Source organism: Loxodonta africana, chromosome 19 (genome assembly GCF_030014295.1).
Source record: "Loxodonta africana isolate mLoxAfr1 chromosome 19, mLoxAfr1.hap2, whole genome shotgun sequence".
Lineage (NCBI taxonomy): Eukaryota > Metazoa > Chordata > Mammalia > Proboscidea > Elephantidae > Loxodonta > Loxodonta africana.
Genome location: NC_087360.1, coordinates 47,186,459 through 47,206,342, shown reverse-complemented (window position 1 = coordinate 47,206,342; position 19,884 = coordinate 47,186,459). Strand labels below are relative to the sequence as shown.

Here is a 19,884-nt window from a genome sequence, read left to right as displayed (position 1 = left end):
AAATAATAATGTGTCTCAACTTATTGAGGGCTTTCTACGTTCCAGACATCATGCTAAGTGCTTAAAAGGCATTATGTCATTTGATCCTAACAACCACCCTATGCATTTTTCAGATGAGGAAACGGAAGTTTCCAGAAGTTAAGTAATTTGGTTTTTGTATACACAAAGCTACTGTGATGCTATATATCAACGGTGTTGGAACTGTGTCTGGCATTTAGCTGAATGGTGTTCCTACAAATGTACTAGCACACTTTACATGACAAGACACACATGGGCCTGACTTAAACACCCATGCAGTACTACAGTTTTCTTACTCAATGAAAAAAAGTTGGAATATGTGCTTAGATACTGCAAAAGAAGCTTTGTTCCAAGGTCTGCACAAAAATGAGTCAATCTGGAAATAAAGCGAACCTGTTGGTGAATGCCAACGTGCTAAAATTTGGCTATAAACACATTTGAGTCTACCTGTTATTCATTATGGGTTTAAATACTTTAAAATGCATTTTACAGATGGAACTGGTGGAAAAAAAACTTCTGCCAAACACAATTTGAAAAGCTCTATCGTGTTTTTTTTTTTATCGTGGTAGAGAGCAGATTAACATGAGTTAGACATATCTAGCCTCTGTTACTTCTCAGCATTTTGACATTGAGAAGACCACTTAATCATCTGAGCTTGTTTCTCTTTCCAAAAGAGCAAAAACGATACCACATTAGGGTGTTAGAGTTGCCGTACACATTAAATGAGATATGTGTAAAACATCTGGCACCTAGCAGGCCCTCAATAAACGTGAGTTTCCTTCCTCTCCTCTTTGCCCTTTTACCACTAAAAGCCTTCTTCTCTAACCTGCTCACTAAATCCAAACGTGCCCTGCACATTTTCACTGTCCTGCTTTTTCTCCTTGAATTTCCAACCATTCTTTGAGGACGCCACTCAGCTGCTGGAACTCTTGAAAGCTGGCATTTAGGTGGAGTCACCTGTTTCTTCAGGTCCTAACACAAGTGCCTAGTCCTGGGACCAACTGTCCAGACACCTCACAGAGAAGCGAGATGAGCGCTTCCCAAGTAAGGAGAAGAAAGAAACCTAAAGGCCGAGATGGTAGTATTCATTTGGCAACAACACTTTTATTGGTGATGTGAACTTATTTACACATATGGTTATTTAACTTTTCACTTTTGTAGGCCCGCCTCCTCCACTAGACTGTAAACTCCCTGAGGGCATGGCCATGTTTGGTAAGTTCATGACTCGCACTTCTCTGTAAAGTGCCTCACGATGCTAGGGACTCAGAAAGAATTTGCTGATAGGAGAAAGATAAAGACTTAATAAGTAAAACAGCTTAGGTTTTCAAATATTTTACAATAAATATTTTTTCTCATGTCAATTATTTCTTTTATTTATGGATAAATTTTAGTGTATTTGGGTATTTTAAGGAAGCTTTAAGTACTGGTGTTTCAGATTCCTTTCAGCTTATGATCTCACAGTTGGTATGTAATCTTTTATTATTAATCTATGTAGGGTCCAAGAAACTCTCAGATATTTTTCTTAGAAGAGTTAAGACTTAAATTGAATGTCTTGATTTTAACCCAGTGCATGAAGGAAAAAAAAATATTGAAAGGTCTTAGCCTAGGAGAGTGAGGCCACTACTGTGATCCTATTCCAGTTTCGACCTTACGCACTGGCCTGGTTAACCCACTGGCCATAGGTTTCCGCCTCATCTGGATCTTCAAGATTCTCATGTTCAAAAGAGGCCTCTTCCTCTTCTTCTTCCCGTATTACCTTCATCAACTCAAGGAAGCTGGGAGGCGGTCCTTGATCCTTCAGCTCCCTAAGCCTGCACCAAAGGATTTCACTAAGGCTCGCCCCAGCCATGATTTGTTCCAAACGGACCTGATCTGCAATATTTCTAGGAATGGCACGCTTCTCAACAGCTTTCCGAAGCAAGGTTTCTAACCGTAACACATAGGCAGAGACTTTCTCGCCCTCCTCCTGATAGGTCTTCAGATACCTAACCTGTGAGGTCCTGCGGCTCTCCAGGCTTCCAAACACTTGTTTAAATGCCTCCAAACACTCTTCCACGCTTATGGACTGGTTGTCTGCCTGCACTATATGCATGAGGTCCAGAGCAGGGCCACGCAGGCTTTCCATCAACCACCTTTTCTTTTCTGCCTCTGCTACTGGCCACTCTTTGACTATCTCAGTGGCCTGTTCCAACCAGATTTCAAAGGGCTCTTCCTCTGGGGCTGGAACAGCACTGCCTGAGAATATTCTCAGTTTTCGGTATCTCATGGGTAGCAGAGGCTGAGGTGCATGCGCTATTGCCTGTCCCACCAAATTGGCCAGTAACTCTGGTGATATGGAGGGGACAGCAGCTGTGGACACTCCCTCATGCCCAAGGGCTCGGAACATACCCGCTAATGTCTGTTCCTCTTTTTCTAAGAAGAGGTTCAGTCTTTCAAGAAATTCAGTGTCCTGATTAGGGGTCTTAAAGACCACTTTCCAGACACCGCCCCTTCCCTGCACCTCACTGGGGATCACGGAGATATCAATATCCTCCATAAGCTCTAATAAGACAGCATTGGCATTATCCTGCTTCCTGAATATTTTGCCAAGCAGTCTATACCTGCCCAGGGACTTCAAATTCTCCTGAAGAACCTCCTGAATCTCAGGCTCATCACACTCCACTGGTATCCCCATAACCAACAGTGATTTCTGAGTATCCACACTCATTATCCCACACCAGTCCTCTAGCAGTGCCAGTGCCATCGCTCCAAGTATCCACTTGCCCTGACTCGTAGGGGCACCAGTTAGTTTGTGGGGCAGATATGCACTGCCTTAGATTAAAAAAAAATCCTGGATGACCTAGGGGGTGGATCCTAGGTCAGGTCACTCTAAGAGTGGTCTCAAAATCTCCTGGACTGTTAACCCTTACTTGCCCAGCGGCAACAACTCAGCACTTCCTGTAATGTCTCTAGAACTGATCCAGGACGGGTAGGTTGTGTCTCACCTATAACAGAGCCACTACCTGCGGCTCTGCAGTCCTCTTGGTGCTGTTTCTCTCAGCGATGCTGGCAGCCACGTGGTGGTCCTGACCTTTCTTCAATCACCGAGGCACCTGGAACAGCTGCTTTGACCACTGTCTCCCGGTCTCTGATACTTTCTCTAGTCAGCGGTGAAATACTTTCCACTCTGGCACCCTGAACTCTTGAAGAGAAGTCTCACAGTAGCGTGACTTGGACTCCTAGTGAAACAATTTTCAGTTTTACCACTGAAGCATACCAGGAAGCATACATATTCTAGTTTGGGAAGGAAGTGGGGGTAGACCAGGGGTTTTGTCTTACATTGTACCTGTGTCTAGCCCACTCTGTCAAGAATTCTTCTTTGATTATAGTGACTTTTTTATTTTCTCTTGGGGACCCTCTGAAATACAGCTTCCCCAGCATATGCTCATCAGACATGTCAATCAATGTCTAAACCCCAGTTTTGGACAAGATCCAAGATTTTTCCCACATAAGGGATGAAATCAAAAGATGTGGCTAAATACCTGTTTATATGTTCCAGGATGTTCCTTGAGAGTGAACAGCTTATTCAGCTTCTAGTATAGGATGATGTCACCCAACTCCACACGATGGTGTCTCTGAATCTTAGCTCCAGCCAAGTCAAGATGTCCTGCTACACATAAAAATCATGTGGTTTTATAGCTCAATAATATGCAGTCATAAAGACTGTTTCTACACTTATTAAAAATATGACAATCCTTCACGATTTAGCTAGCTCTACTAAACAGCTATTGAACTGCTTCCTTTCTTTGATTAAAAAATACCCAGTTAGGAATCGGTCAAACATTTAAAAATAATTTAATATATAGATAGCAATTAGAAAAAGAAAATCTTAGGGCCAAATACACTAAACTTGGAATCATGGACTAATTCTTTTTTGCTACGTCTGGTTAGTCTTTGGCATTTCTTTTGTTATGAATGGTTACTATCACAACACTTTTTTCTCCTAGCATTTGAATTTAAATGGGTCATTCAAGGCAAAAAGAAGCCTATCTACTGAGCTTGTCCTGGAAAGCCTGTGGAGACTGGGAATAGAAAGTCGGAAGAGTGTCTGATGCCTCCCAGTCAGCGTTGCTGGAGTACACGTTAGGGTGCTACAATCGTTCTCCCCTTGGCATGAAAATCCCCATCAATCTGAGGAAGGTCCATATGCTATGATACCAACCTGTAGCTAGAACAGCAGCTGCTCCTGTTGCAGGTACATCTCCTGAGTCCTTCTAGGAGGTGCTGAAGGCACCATAAGTGCCAAAAGGCCAGGAAAACAAAATGCTATTTTACTCCTATCCCCAGGAGCCCCAAGGACATGAGCTCCTACCTGCAATGTGACTTTCAAATAAAAAAAGCAAGTGAAACACCCTTGGTATCCAATAGGGCCATGGATGGAAGTACTTAGATATGGAAAAAAAAAAAAAGTGAAAACCTTATATTTTCTCACATCAACAGAACCAATAGGATAAACTGGAAAAGGAACAGATTTTCAGATGGAAGACCCCCAGTGGAACTGTTGCATCAGTTAACTAGATAGGTCACCCTGGCCAAGGTCCCTCAATCCTTTTAAATCACAGTTTCCTAACCTGGAAAATAGTGACAATAAACCTGTCCCATTTATCTAACAGGGCTGCCGTGAGTAGGTAATAACGTAATTCACGTGAAAGCATTTAGTTCAAAAGAAGTCTATCTGATGCTAAATCCGGAATACCTGCCTATGGGGGTCTCTCGCCTGCTCCATATGTGTATTCTTCTTCTTCATTCTCCCCTCCTCATTTTGAGGTTCATTCCCACCTATGATGGGCTCATCTTCACACTGTGACTAGTCGTCCTCCAAATTTAACCCCATTCACCAAACCATCACTGACAATAGGGGTGGGGGATCCACATTTAATCCTTCCAGGGACAAGGGTTGACAACGGTACTGAATCCTCGGCCCGTAATGCCTGGCGTGGTGATGCTGCGGGAAATCGCCTCTTAGCCCAAACCCGCCCTGGTCACAGAGCAAGGCCAGATCTCCCTTCTGAGCCTCGGATGGGTGGGCATCATTTTCGCAAAATTTTGCCACTGTAGGAAAAGAGGGGGGCTGCACTCGATCAGAAGCAGAGATTGATATACGGTAAGAAGAGGACAAGAAGAGTAAGCATCGACGGCGTTACTAACACAAATCAAAATGACACCTGAATGCCTACCGACCCGGTGGTCATGGCTGAAACACCCCCACAGAAACACCACACCTCCACACAGTTGCCCCTCTTGTCCCCAAACGTAATTCTCTGCATTCTATCACAGTGCGCACCCTGCCTCCTAGTCCCCAGCGGATGCGCACACACTAACACCACAGGCACGTGGCGTCTGGCCCTGCTCTGGCGCAGTGCGCAACAGGGGGGGGGGAGACTAGGCGGGGTGCTTGGGCGTGAGGAAGGCCTGGAGATTTAGGGAGTGGGCTTTATTCTACGTATTTTCCCCTTTGGAGAGGGGCGGTGGAAGATATCAAATCAAGACACTCTCCTTGGCCCTTCTTGGCGCAGGGGCGCAGAAATATTACATGGGGCCCTCAGGCAATGTAGCGGGTCTACACCCTCTCTGTCTTTACAAGTGGCTGCACTGGAATCCGCAGACTGCACTCCTTGCTAAAACTCCCATAAACCACAGGCTTAAGTCTCTCTTTATACCTCCTCATTTGCTACGCCCCTCTGCATTTCTTCTGAACACGTTGTGCACCCCCCACCCCTGGGGATACACCAAGCAAGAATGTTCTCGCTTCATCCTTGCTCCACGCAGCCCACCAAGGCCCGTGGGTGACTGGGGCTTTGGTTTTCCGCGCCTCGGATGGCACCCTATTCTCCGCACCGCCTGCCATTCCCCATTCCCACTGACGCCCCCCAGGTGTCCTGACTTCTGCCAGATTGTCTCCTTTTCCCCATCCATCAGCAAATACCCCGGGAAAGGGGAGGGATCCCAACCCGCGGAGCCCCCAGCCCGCGGTTCCATCTCCGCAATGCGGTGAGAGGGAGAGGCGCCTGGGCCAGGCAGGTGGGGGAGAGGAGGGCAGGGGACCAGGGGCTGCGTTTTCGGGTCGTCGCCTACGCATACCCAGCCCCTCTACTTACCCTAGCGCCGGAGAGCGGTCATCAGGCCCCGCACTCGGCAACCGTTAGCCGGTGGTCTGGCCGCTTCACTTCCGGAGCGTGGGGCTCGAGATCGCGTGGCCCGCCCCTCCCCTCCCCTCCCCTCCTCGGCGCCCCGCCCCGCGCCCCCCCTCCTAGCGCTGCTGCAGGGAACAGGCTGCCTCTCGGCTCCCGCAGCCGCAGCGGCCGCCCTCCCCGGCCTAACTTCGCCGCTCGCCGGAGCTTGCGCGGAGGCTGGGGGCGTGGGCAGGGAGGGGGAGAAAGCAGGGCCAGGGGGAGGGGCTGGGAGGGGTAGACAGCCCGCTCCAAAGCCCTCCTTCCTTTCTGTACACCTTGCCTTAGGCAGAAAGAGACATCCGTGGCAGCAGCGGGGGATTTTTGCACAGATAGTGGGAGACTTAGGGACTGGCAGACAGACAGACAGACGGAGGAAGAGGACCCTTCCCCAAGCCATCGCGCCATGGCTGAGAGGAAGCAATCCGGGAAGCAGGCAGAGGACGAAGAGGTCCCTGCCTTTTTTAAAAAGCTGGGCTCAGGCAGCCCCAAGCCCCGACAGAAATTCTGTGGCATGTTCTGCCCGGTGGAAGGGTCCTCGGAGAACAAGACCATCGATTTCGACTCGCTGTCGGTGGGCCGGGGCTCGGGGCAGGTTGTGGCTCAGCAGCGGGACGTCGCCCACTTGGGCCCCGACCCGCAGCCGCCGTACTCCCGGCAGGGCCGGCGTGCCGGCGGGGAGCCATCTGTTGAATCGAGCCGGAAGGTGGAGATCCGTCGGGCCTCGGGCAAGGAAGCCCTGCAGAACATCAACGACCAGGTTGGTATGGGAGGGCGGAGGAGATGAAGGACGGGGCGTGTGGGAGTTGCCTCTCCCTCCCGGCTCCGTGGAGACCCGAGAATCCAAGGGTACCCTCTTTCCTGCTCCTTCTTTAATGTTGCCTCTCTGCATATGCACACATACCCCACCCAACCTGCCCCTTCTCCGCCCAGGGTGCGGAGAGGCTCGTCGGTGGGCGGCTGTACGCCCACAAAGGCTGCCCGCACCTCTCTGGATCTGGGAGGTGGGGGATGGGGGGGGGTAAAGGACTGGCTGATTCCCGGCCCGGGGTTGCACGGAGGGGAGTGGGCCGCGGTTTCATTCTTCTTAAATCCTCCCGGGCGGCTTCCGATTGCAGCTGCGGCTGGGTGCCCCACCCTTTTTTGATGCAGCTCGGAGCGTGCGGAGGAGGGGTTCGCGTGAAGGCCCGTGAGTTCCCTCGGGTTCGGGAGGGGTCGGGGCTCCGACCACCGCTCCCTGCCCGCTCTGCGCCCTCTCTGGCTGCACCTTCTTGGGCGCCTGTCGCTCTCGGGTACCGAGATTGGAGGCCAGCACCATGGTCAGCGCCTCTTCGGCTCGCCTAGGAGAATCTCACCACCCTTAACTCCTGGTCGCAGCGTGAGAAGAGTGAGGGAGAATGTGGAGTCACCCGAGGAAACCGAGACGCTTCTCAATAGCCCATGTGGAGAACAAAGTTCCGCTAAGTGCCTCAACAAGGGCTTCCCAGAGCTCTCCCTCTGCCGCTATTTGGGAGGTGCTCTGGGAATGGGAACTAAGTGGATTATGTTCAAAGGGTAAAAAAAGGAGGAAGAAAGAAACCCTCACATTTTGAATAGCATGTCAAAGAAGATTAGCCCTTTTGTACTGTAAATGAGTCAAACGAAGTCCAATTTGGTAAACCTTGATTTTAGAAAATGTTGGCCATTATCTGACAAATATGAACAGTGCACATTTTAAGTACAGTAGCTTTTTCACACCCCAGCTTTTTCTTTAACTGGGTGACCTTCATACTCGCACATTTTTTCCTCACAGCCTCAATTTCTCAGCAGATACTCTACAGTGCAAAATGTTTCATCCCTTGTTTGTTGTTTCTCCTGCACCCGTTAGGTTTAGCTTTCTGTGAAGATGAGACGTTAATTAATGATTATTGAATACCTATTGTGTGCCTTGATTTTGGGGCAGGAAGGTTAGCAATAAAAACTTAAAGGCAGTTTCTTTTCCTCACGGGGCTTCCAGAGTGGTTGGGAGTGGCCTGTTCCTGTTCATTGTGGGGTTCAACAAGCATTTACAGTGTAAGCATTTTAGAGAACAACATAGAGTAGGTGGTAATGGCCCTAGAATGGTGCTCCTGTTTCCTGATGTGGCATTGAGTTTTGCAGCTTTTGACTTTTATAGGAACAATTCTAACGAAGTTAAAGCATTTGCCATCATTTTCATAATTTATACACTCCCCCCAGCTCTGTTCTCTGATGTTTTCATATAGGAAAGTATCTCATACACATATTTTATCATGAGTCAACCAGAAGAACCCAAATCCAGAAAATTCTCTTTGTTGCAAGTGACAAGACAATTGAAGCAGAAGTTTCTAATTGTGTAACCTAGACTAAAAGCTGAAAGTGAAATACTTTCCTAGATGAATGCATTGGGTGAGAGCCAAGCTTATATAGCGTTATCGTTATGTGAGTAACCTCATGTACAGCAAGTTGTCCTGGCAATTCTAATATCCTAGAGGGAGCAGAAGTATATTGTGGAGAATAAGGAAGAGATCATTTATAAAATGGCTTTTGGGGGGTGTTAAGAGTGGCTACCCCATCATAACGGCAGCAAATTAAAACTCAAGTCTGAAAGGCAAAGTTGCAATGAGTTAAATAACACATCTCTTTCTCCTGTCCATTTAGAAGCTTAGATGTTTGATCACAAGAGCTACTTGTTTGAATACTGGCTGAATTTAATAGAAATTCTAAATTGTATACCTATGGTACATGGAGGGAGAGATTTGAAGTGATAACATCCAACCAAAACCAGGGCAATTTTAGCCTCAGCAAACCTCAAATCAAATCCCGCTCCAGTTGCCTGAATATTTGTAGTAGGGAGATTCTGTCTTGGCCTACCTGTAGCCCTCCCAGAGTTTTCATCTTCAGTCTAGACTTATAGCATAAAGACTGCTCCTATGGGATTATTTTCATTCAGATCAGGAGCATTTACCTGGATTGGTGCTTACAGTGTTCAATATTTCGTGTCTGTACAAGAGGAAAAAGGCATTTGGTGTGCATGTATGTACATGGGTATAACTGGTGATTTCAAGGAGCCCTGGTGGCACAATGGTTAAGCATTCAGCTGTTAACTGAAAGGTCGGCAGTTGGAACCCACTAGCTGCTCCATGGGAGAAAAGACCTGGCAATCTGCTCCTGTAAAGGTTTCAGCTTAGCAAACCCTATGGGGCAGTTCTACTCTGTCCTATAGGGTTACTAGGGGTTGGAACCGATTTGACAGCACACAATAATATAGTGATTTCTGAAAGCACAGCTGGGTCCACCATTTTGACCAAATTGACTAGTCATCACTTAGTTTTCAACTAATGAGTAGGGTGACTCCCAGCATTTTAGTGCATTTCTGTAGGAAGGCCTGGCACAGAGAGAAATGGGGGAGAACTAGAGGGAATGAATCCCAGGGTGCCTGATTAATGCCCTTTGTCCTCCCCTGAATCTGTATTTATAGGTGTTGCTAAGGCATGGTTCAGAAGAGGCTTTGCCCATGAGCCCTTCTAGGGGTCCTGCTGTTCATTTAGCAAGGCTTTGGGAAGGGAGGAAACCCTGGTGGCATGGTGGTTAAGAGCTACAGCTGCTAACCAAAAGGCCGGGCAGTTTGAATTTACCAGATGCTCCTTGGAAACCCTATGGGGCAGTTATACTCTGTCCTATAGGGTTACATTTGGAATGAGAGACTTCCCCACCTTAGCTCTAAGTAGAAGAAAATTCCCACTAGCTAAACAGCCTCTACCGTCTTTCCCCCTTGTAGCCCAGGGATAGAGAGGGGAAGTGCTGCCATTGAACCTGTTGTCATTGACATCTGGTCATGATATCTTGAATGTTGCATAGTACACATACTTATGGCTCTGTGCCATGGAAGTCAATGTTAGCGTAGACAGTTTTCCCAGCCCCAACAAGAACAGGCCAGGATTTCTTAAGGGACCTTTAGTGCAAGTGCCCCGACTACCTCCTTGAGAAAGAAGGGAAAGTCAGAACTGATCATAGATTTGAATATACACTACCATTGAATGTCAGATCTCGAAACAACCTAATGATTGTTTAATCATCTCATTTTGGAGGTGAAGAAAGTGATGTCCAGAAAAACAGTGCTTCATCCCATTGCACTGAGGTGACAGCCCCAGCACTAGAACTGAGGTCTCTTGCTGTTCATTCCCACCGCTGCCCTATACCAGCAAAACCTTATTAGTTATGTAGCATTACATAACTTTAGAATGGGCTTTTATATTTCTTGATTCTTTATTTTAGAATGTACATAATATATTATTTTAAAGCCTTGTCTCAATACTGAGATAGGCATTATTTCCTTTCTATAAATAAGGAAACTGACAGTAATATTTGGGGACTTACTCCAAGGTCTTGCTATTTAGTAAATGCCAAAACTAGCATTTGGACCAAAATTTCCCGACTAAGTCCCATATTTTTTCCAACATGCCATGCTGTAACTCAGATCCACTGCCAGAGATATTTAGTGAACTCTCAAGATACAATTTAGTTTCACAGGCAAAGTATTTTACATCCCATTGAAACTTTGTAGATCCTATGGGGTAGGCCTTATGCTAAGTGCTTTATATGCACATTTTATTAGTTCAAAAACAACTCTATTAAGGAAGTACTACTGTTATTTTGTAGAATAAAAATCTGAAGGCAAAAGAGGCAAGTAACTTGCTAATTACCAGCCAGAGCAGCTGGGATTTGAACCCAGTGCCATGTGATTAGAGAGCTTCTTAATCATGGTGATGTACTGAATTGCTTTCTATACTAATTATTTTCCTTCATTTTATCGCCAAAGAACTGACTATTCCAAAAAAATTCTGAGTGCCTACTTTTTGTGTTTCATTTTATAATGTAGTCTTTGAAGCTGTTTATAAAAACGACTGTTAGTGTGTCTTTATGAATGTGCCCTTAACTGCTGATATTCTGTCCATCATTTTCTTAAATGCACAGTCACCTACCTGAGGTGGTGCTCAGTTGACTACAGGCTGAACTAGAAATCTCTAAGACTCCTTCTGAAGCTGTCCCCTAATAGGTTCTTGTCAAGCAGGCTAGCGAATTGAAGTCAGCCAGACACAGAGTTGGTAGAACAGAAAAAGGTTTACTCACAGTTTGCAAAGTAGGAGACAGGCAGGGTCTTGTGACCAAAGGCTGCCAGCTCCCTGAACCAGGGCAGTTTTGCTTTTATAGAGAGTGACATGTATATGCATGAACAGTAAGGGGAGGATATTCAGTCTCTCGATGCACGTGCAGTCAGCATAATTTTAGTGAGTTTTTCAGCAGGGCTCTAAAAATATTGCACACAGCCCTGAAAAAAGGGTGATGGCTAGGTACTGCCACCCCAGGAAGGTCATATAGTAGGTAAATTCGTCTCTGTGCCTGCACCTCAGCCTCCTGCCAGAAGAAGAGATGAAAACTGGGCATCTGACCAATCACAGTGAAATGCTGTAAAAGTTGTAACAAAATGTAGCAAGAGTAGACTTTTTTTTTTTAAAAAAACTATTATGGGATGTTAGTAACCTTTTCATGACTGCCTGCTTCACCTCTACCCATTTCCACTAAAGGCTCTCAAAGAAAGCTATCCTGTCCTTGGTTGATCTTTTTCTTTTTTAGGGGAAAAATTCACATAAACATGAAATTCACCATTTTAACAATTTTAAAGTATACGATTTAGTGACTTTTAATGTTGTGCAGCTGTTACCACTATCTAATTCCAGAACATTTCATTATACCCCAAAGAAACCCTGTACCAATTAGCAGTTACTCTTCATTCTCCCTACCCCTAAAAAAAAAACAAAAACCCCAAACCTTTTGCCGTTAAGTCAATTCCTACTCATAGAGACTCTATAGGACAGAGTAGAACTATCCCATAGGATTTCCAAAGCTGTAATCTTTACGGAAGTAAACTGCCACATCTTTCTCCCATGTTGCAGCTGGGGGTTTGAACCACTGACCTTTTAGTTAGCAGCCCAGCACTTAACCACTGTGCCACCAGGGCTCCTTTCGCTACCGCTAGCTGCTGGGAATTATTAATATAAATTTTGTTTCTATGGATTTGTCTATTCTGGACATTTAATATAAATGGAATCATATGATATGTGGCCCTTTGTATCTGGCTTCCTTCATTTAGCGTATTGTTTTCAATGTTCACTTGTTGTTATGGATTGAATTGTGTCCCCCAAAATGTGTGTCAACTTGGCTAGGCCATGATTCCCAGTATTGTGTGGTTGTCTTCCTTTTGTAATCTGATGTAATTTTCCTGTGTGTTCTAAATCCTAACCTCTATGATGTTAATGAGGCAGGATTAGAGGCAGTTATGTTAATGAGGGAGGACACAATCTAGAGGGTTAGGTTGTATCTTGAGTCAATCTCTTTTGAGATATAAAAGAGAGAAGCGAGCAGAGAGGAGAGAAACCTCATTACAACTAAGCAAGAAGAGCCAGGAGTGGCGCATGTCCTTTGGGCCTGGATCCCTGCACTGAGAAACTCCTAGACCAAGGGAAGATTGATGATAAAGACCTTCCCCCAGAGCTGACACAGAGAGAAAGCCTTCCCCTGGAGCTGGTGCCCTGAATTTGGACTTCTAGCCTCCTACATTGTGACAGAATAAATTTCTGTTTGTTAAAGCCACCCACTGGTGGTATTTGTATTATAGCAGCACTAGATAACTAAGAGAGAATTTGGTACCAGGAGAGTGGGGTGCTGCTCTAACAGGTACCTAAAATGTGGAGGCAGATTTGAAACTCCGAATGGGTAGAGGCTAGAAGAGTTTTACAGTGCTTAATAGTAAAAGCCCTAGTGATGCAGTGGCTCAGAGCTTAGCTGCTAACCAGAAAGTCAGCAGTTCAGATTCACCAGCTGCTCCTCGAAAGCCTTATGGGGCAGTTCTACTCTGTCCTGTAGGGTCTCTATGATTTGGAATTGGCTCAATGGCAGTGGGTGATAGTGAAAACCTAGATTGCCTTGAAGAGTCCATTGGTGGAATTGTGGACACCAAACACAATTCTGGTGAGCAGTCAGAAAGAAGTGAGGAGAGCTGTAACATTGGAGACAGTGTAGACGGCGAGAAGCAGCAGCAGAGATACAGCAGCAGCATTACCGGAAGACCAGCTGGAGGCAGCACAGGAGCTGACCCAAGAAGCAGGAGAGCTGAGTGCCTTCTGGTGGAGGTTTACTGGAGGAATGAGGTGCCTGCAGGCACTTATCAGTGGAGCTGAAGAGCTTTGTAACACTTGCTAGAGCAGGGCAGACACTAGGCTGGCCCAAGAGGTCCGAGGGGTTGAGAGGCCAAGGAACCAGGAAGCAAAAGCTAAAGAGACCAGAAGCACAGGAAGCAGACTGCCTTGGTCTCAAAGGGTATGGCCCTGACCTCTGGGGCCTCCAAGGGTGGAACCACGGCCTGTCAGACCTCAAAGGGTGGGACCACAGCCTCTTAGGTTTGAAAGAGATCTTCACCAACTCAGTTCTGGAGTGTGGGGATGCGGTTCTTGAATGCCAGGGGGATGGGGCTGGATCCACTGCCCAAAGCTGAGGAGGTGGGGCTTCCACGCCCATGGGGCCTGCCGGGGCCTAAGGGACACCGTCACCACTCTGACAGACTAGAAGAATGAGGCCACCCAAAGCCAAGGGAGTACAGTTGCCATCTCAGTGGCCCTGGAAGGTGGGACTGAAGCCCAGGGCTGAGGGGCCTCCACCCAGAATCTGGATTGTGTGGCCAGCACCCAGAGTCTGGAAGCAGGGCCGTTGTCTAGATGGTCTCAGAGAACAGAGGATTATTTTCAAGCCTTGAGAGCTAATGTAAATTGTTCTGCTGGGTTATGTTACTTGATTAGTGCCCGTTATTCCTCCTTTCTCTCCAATTTCTCCCATTTGGAAATGTCTACCTTGTGCCTGCCTGTTCTACCATTGTACTTTAGAAGCAAGTAACTTGTATTCTAGGTTTCACTGATGAAGAGGAATTTTTCAGAAGATAGAATTTACACTTGGAGTTGATTTAAGACTTTTGGAGTGATATGATGGGGTGAATGTATTTTACATGTGCCAAGGACATGAATTTAGGGGGCCAAAAGGTAGAATGTTATGGATTGAATTGTGTCCCCCTCAAAAAAAAATGTGTGTCAACTTGGCTAGGCCACGATTCCCTGTATTGTATGTTGTCCTCCATCTTGTGATCTGTTGTGATTTTTCTCTGTTGTAAACCCTAACCTCTATGATGTTAATGGGAAGCCCTGGTGGTGCAGTGGTTAACAGCTATGGCTGCTAACCAAAAGGTCGGCAGTTCGAATCCACCAGGCACTCCTTGGAAACTCTACGGGTGGTTTTACTCTGCCCTGTAGGGTTGCTATGAGTCGGAATCGACTTAATGGCAACTTTTTTTTTTTTTTAATGATGTTAATGAGGGAGGATTAGAGGCAGTTATGTTAGTGAGCCAGGACTCAATCTACAGGATTAGGTTGTATCTTTTTGAGATATAAGAGAGAGAAGGGAGCAGAGAGGGGAGGGACCTCATTACTACCAAACAAAAAGAGTCAGGAGCGGAGCCTGTCCTTTGGACTCAGGGTTCCTGCCCTGAGAAGCTCCTAGACCAGGGGAAGATTGATTACAAGTACCTTCCCCCAGAGTTGACAGAGAAAGACTTCACTAGAGCTGGCACCCTAAACTTGGACTTCTAGTCTCCTGAACTGTGAAAAATACGTTTCTGTTTGTTAAAGCCATCCACTTATGTTATTTCTGTTATAGCAGCACTAGGTAACTAAGACACCCTTGTTGTAGCATGAATCAGTACTTCATTCCTTTTTAATGGGTGTATAATTTTCCAATGGCTTTTATTGCCATTGTTGTTTATCCATTCATCAGTTGATGGACATTTGGGCTTTTTCCACTCTTTGGCTATTATGAATAATGCTGCTATAAACATTTGTGTACAGGTTTTTATTTGGACACCTCTTCAGCTCTCTGGAGATGTACCTAGGAGCAGAATTGCTGGGTCATATGGCAATTCTAAGTTTAATTTTTTTTAGGAACTACCAAAATGTTTTCCTCAGTGGCTGAAGCATTTTGCATTCCTGCCAGCAATGCATGAGGGTTCCAATTTCTCCACATCCTCATCAACTCTTGTTAATTTCTGTTTTTTTTTTTTTTTTTTTAAATTACAGCCATGCTGGTGGGTGTGAAGTGGTATCTCCTTGTGGTCTTGATGTACATTTCCCTAATGGCTAAAGATGGTGAACAATTTTTCTTGTGCTTATTGGCTATTTGTGTTTTTTCTTTGGGGAAATGTTTATCCAAGACCTTTGCCCAGTTTTTAAACTGGGTGTTTGTCTTTTTGTTGTTGAGTTGTAGAAGCTCTTTATATTTTCTGTATACTAGACCCTTATCAGATATGTGATTTTCAAGTATTTTCTCCCATTCTGTGGGCTTCTTTCACCTTCCTGATAATGCCCTTTGATGCACAAAAGTTTTTATGAAGTCCAATTTATCTATTATTTTCTTTTATTGCATGTGCTTTGGGTGTCATATTAGCCCTGGATGTTTTAAGAACTGCTGGAACAACTGAAATCTAGCAAGGGAATTCCAGGGCCTCATTTCCCAGAATCATTTTCATGTAACTAAATCCTGTAGTCTTATGGGGAGCTTTGAAATGTACTTAGAATTGGATTTGAAATAAGTCAGTACTCTTGAGCGTTTTCTGTACTGCATGAGTCTGACCTTCCTATCCCATGATGCTTTTCATATAAAGAACATCTCTTGTGTATGTGTGAGTGTGTGTGTGTGTAGTTAATGAAGTTGAAAAATTTGTTTTTCAAACGAGTGATTTGGGAATGAAGGGATGATGTTGAGGAGGACAGCAATAAATAAACTGAATTTAAAACAAGTTATTCTGGGAAATTAATTGAATTCAATTTTCATTTTGTTTTATTTTTTACAAATAACATGACAAAAGTACCATGTTTATTGTAGATTGTAGATAACATTGGTAAGGAAATTAAAAAATAAAGAAATCATCCGTAATCTTACTACCTAGAAATAACCAATGATAGCATTTTGTTGTATTATTTTTTCAGTCTTTATTTCTCACCAAAAATGAATGAGAATTACTGTTTTTCAATATCCCTGACCTCACTGGGTGCTTTAGTTCTTACAGTTATTACCTAAATGTATAGGTGACAAATGGTATCCTGCTTTTTGCCAATTTTCCAATAAACGTGTTTGTTTTAAACACTGATTTGTAAAAATTACATCTTAAGACTTTATCCATTTTAATGTTATTTGTTACACATTTTATTCTAGTTTGCCTGTATTTTTTTTTATGACTTTCGCTTTTGACGTTTAAATTTAAATTTTACATAGGTAAATCAATTGATCTTTTCTGATGTGGTTTCTGCTTTTATTGCCATTCCAACTTCAAGAGTATATAATTATTTACCTATATTTTTTCCTAAAGCTTTTTTGGATTTTGTGTTTACTTAAATTTAAATCTGGTAGTTAATTTTTGTCTATACCTTGAAAAAAAAAAACTTAATTTTCCAAAGAGCAAGTTGACCTAATGCCAGTTATTGGATGACTGATAATTTTTCCAGTTATTTGAAATATCCCCTTTTTAATATACTCAAAATTTTATATACAGCTGGATTTGATTTTTTTTATATAATTTTCATTGTGCTTCAAGTCAAAGTTTACAAATCAAGTCAGTCTCTCACACAAAACTTATATACACCTTGCTACATACTCCCAATTACTCTCCCCCTAATGAGACAGCCCACTCTCTCCATCCACTTTCTCTTTTCGTGTCCATTTCATCAGCTTCTAACCCCCTCTACCCTCTCATCTCCCCTCCAGGCAGGAGATGCCAACAGAGTCTCAAGTGTCCACCTGATCCAAGAAGCTCACTCCTCACCACCATCCCTCTCTACCCATTGGCCAGTCCAATCCATCTCTGAAGAGTTGGCTTCGAAAATGGTTCCTGTCCTGGGCCAACAGAAGGTCTGGGGGCCATGACCACCGGGATCCTTCCAGTCTCAGTCAGACCATTAAGTCTGGTCTTTTTATGAGAATTCGGGGTCTGCATCTTACTGCTGTTCTGCTGCCTCAGGGGTTCTCTGTTGTGTTCCCTGTCAGGGCAGTCATTGGTTGTAGCCAGGCACCATCTAGTTCTTCTTGTCTCAGGATGATGTAGTCTCTGGCTCATGTGGCCCTTTCTGTCTCTTGGGCTTGTAATTGCCTTGTGTCCTTGGTATTCTTCATTCTCCTTTGATCCAAGTGGGTTGAGACTCATTGATGTAGGCCGCTTGCTAGTGTTTAAGACCCCAGACGCCACTCTTCAAAGTGGGCTGCAGAATGTTTTCTTAATAGATTTTATTATGCCAGTTGACTTAGATGTCCCCTCAAACCGTGGTCCCCAAAGCCCTGCCCCTGCTACGCTGGCCTTTGAAGCATTCAGTTTCTTCAGGAAACTTCTTTGCTTTTGGTTTAGTCCAGTTGTGCTGACCTCCCCCGTATTGTGTGTTGTCTTTCCCTTCACCTAAAGTAGTCCTTCTGTACTAATTAGTGAATGCCCCTCTCCCACCCTCCCTCCATCCCTCCCTCCCCCCTCTCATAGTCACAAAAGAATGTCTTCCTCTCAGTTTAAACTATTTCTCAAGTTCTTATAATAGTGGTCTTATACAATATTTGTCCTTTTGCAACTAATTTCACTCAGCATAATGCCTTTCAGGTTACTCCATGTTATGAAACGTTTCACAGATTCATCACTGTTCTTTGCCGATGCGTAGTATTCCATTGTGTGAATATACCATAATTTATTTATCCATTCATCCATTGATGGGCACCTTGGTTGCTTCTTGTTGCTATTGTAAACAGTGCTGCAGTAAACATGGATGTGCATACATCTGTGTGTGTAAAGGCTCTTATTTCTCTAGGATATATTCCGAGGAGTGGGATTGCTGGATCGTATGGTAGTTCTATTTCTAGCTTTTTAAGGAGGCGCCAAATCGATTTCCAAAGTGGTTGTACCATTTTACATTCCCACCAGCAGTGTATAAGTGTTCCAATCTCTGCACAGCCTTTCCAACATTTATTATTTTGTGTTTTTTGGATTAATGCCAGCCTTGTTGGAGTGAGATGAAATCTCATTGTAGTTTTGATTTGCATTTCTCTAATGGCTAATGATCGTGACCATTTCCTCATGTATCTATTAGCTACCTGAATGTCTTCTTTAGTGAAGTGTCTGTTCACATCTTTTGCCCATTTTTTAATTGGGTTATTTGTCTTTTTGTAGTTGAGTTTCTGCAGTATCATGTAGATTTTAGAGATCAGGTGCTGATCGGAAATGTCATAGCTAAAAACTTTTTCCCAGTCTGTAGGTAGTCTTTTTACTCTCTTGGTGAAGTCTTTGGATAAGCATAGGTGTTTGATTTTTAGGAGCTCCCCGTTATCAAGTTTTTCTTCTGCATTCTTAATAATGTTTTGTATGCTGTTTATGCCATGCATTAGGGCTCCTAACCTTGTCCCTATTTTTTCTTCCATGATCTTGATTGTTTTAGGTTTTATATTTAGGTCTTTGATCCATTTTGAGCTCGTTTTTGTGCATGGAGTGAGGTATGAGTGTTGTTTCATTTTTTTGCAGATAGATATCCAGTTATGCCAGCATCATTTGTTAAAAAGACTGTTTTTTCCCAATTTATCTGTTTTGGGGCATTTGTCAACTATCAACTGCTCATAAGTGGATGAATTTATGTCTGGATTCTCAATTCTGTTCCATCAGTCTATGTATCTGTTGTACCAATACCAGGCTGTTTTGACTACTATGGCGCTATTATAGGTTCTAAAATCAGGTAGAGTAAAGCCTCCCACTTTGTTCTTTTTTAGTAATGCTTTACTTATCCGGGGCCTCTTTCCCTTTCGTATGAAGTTGGTGATTTGTTTCTTCATCTCATTAAAGAGTGTCGTTGGAATTTGGATCGGAATTGCATTGAATGTATAGCTCGCTTTTGGTAGAAAAGACATTTTTATAATGTTAAGTCTTCCTATCCATGAACAAGGTATGTTTTTCCAATTACTTAAAGCTCTTTTGGTGTCTTGCAGGAGTGTATTGTAGTTTCCTTTGCATAAGTCTTTTACATCTCTGGTAAGATTTATTCCTAAGTACTTTATCTTCTTGGGGATACTGTAAATGGTATTGATTTGGTGATTTCCTCTTCAATGTTCTTTTTGTTGGTGTAGAGGAATCCAACTGATTTTTGTATGTCTATCTTGTATCCCAATACTCTGCTGAACTTTTATTACTTTCAGTAGTTTTCTTGAGGACTCCCTAGGGTTTTCTGTGTATAAGATCATGTCATCTGCAAATGGAGATAATTTTACTTCTTCCTTGCCAATCTGGATGCCCTTTATTTCTTTGTCTAGCCTAATTGCTCTGGCTAGGACCTCCAGCACAATGTTGAATAAGAGCAGTGATAAAGGGCATCCTTGTCTGGTTCCCATTTTCAGGGGAAATGCTTTCAGGCTCTCTTCATTTAGGATGATGTTGGCTGTTTGCTTTGTATGAATGCCCTTCATTATGTTGAGGAATTCTCCTTCTATTCCTATTTTGATGAAAGTTTTTATCATGAATGGGTGGTGAACTTTGTCCAATGCC

At 44.1% G+C, this 19,884-nt stretch overlaps 2 protein-coding genes across 2 annotated transcripts in view; one reads left to right on the top strand and one right to left on the bottom strand.

The window, feature by feature from the left end:
• Positions 1–346: 346 nt before the first annotated feature.
• On the bottom strand, positions 347–3,563 carry PNMA2 (PNMA family member 2). The gene has a single exon (XM_003412366.3). It carries the CDS (start codon positions 2,759–2,761, stop codon positions 1,667–1,669), a length of 1,095 nt encoding a protein of 364 aa, XP_003412414.1. The 5' UTR covers positions 2,762–3,563; the 3' UTR covers positions 347–1,666.
• A 3,070-nt stretch (positions 3,564–6,633) lies between these two features.
• The window catches only part of DPYSL2 (dihydropyrimidinase like 2), a 146,200-nt gene continuing 132,949 nt past the window's right edge, over positions 6,634–19,884 (top strand). Inside the window, exon 1 of the mRNA XM_064272662.1 lies at positions 6,634–6,987. Coding sequence (XP_064128732.1) covers positions 6,634–6,987 — 354 coding nt within the window. The remainder of the gene's footprint in view (positions 6,988–19,884) is intronic.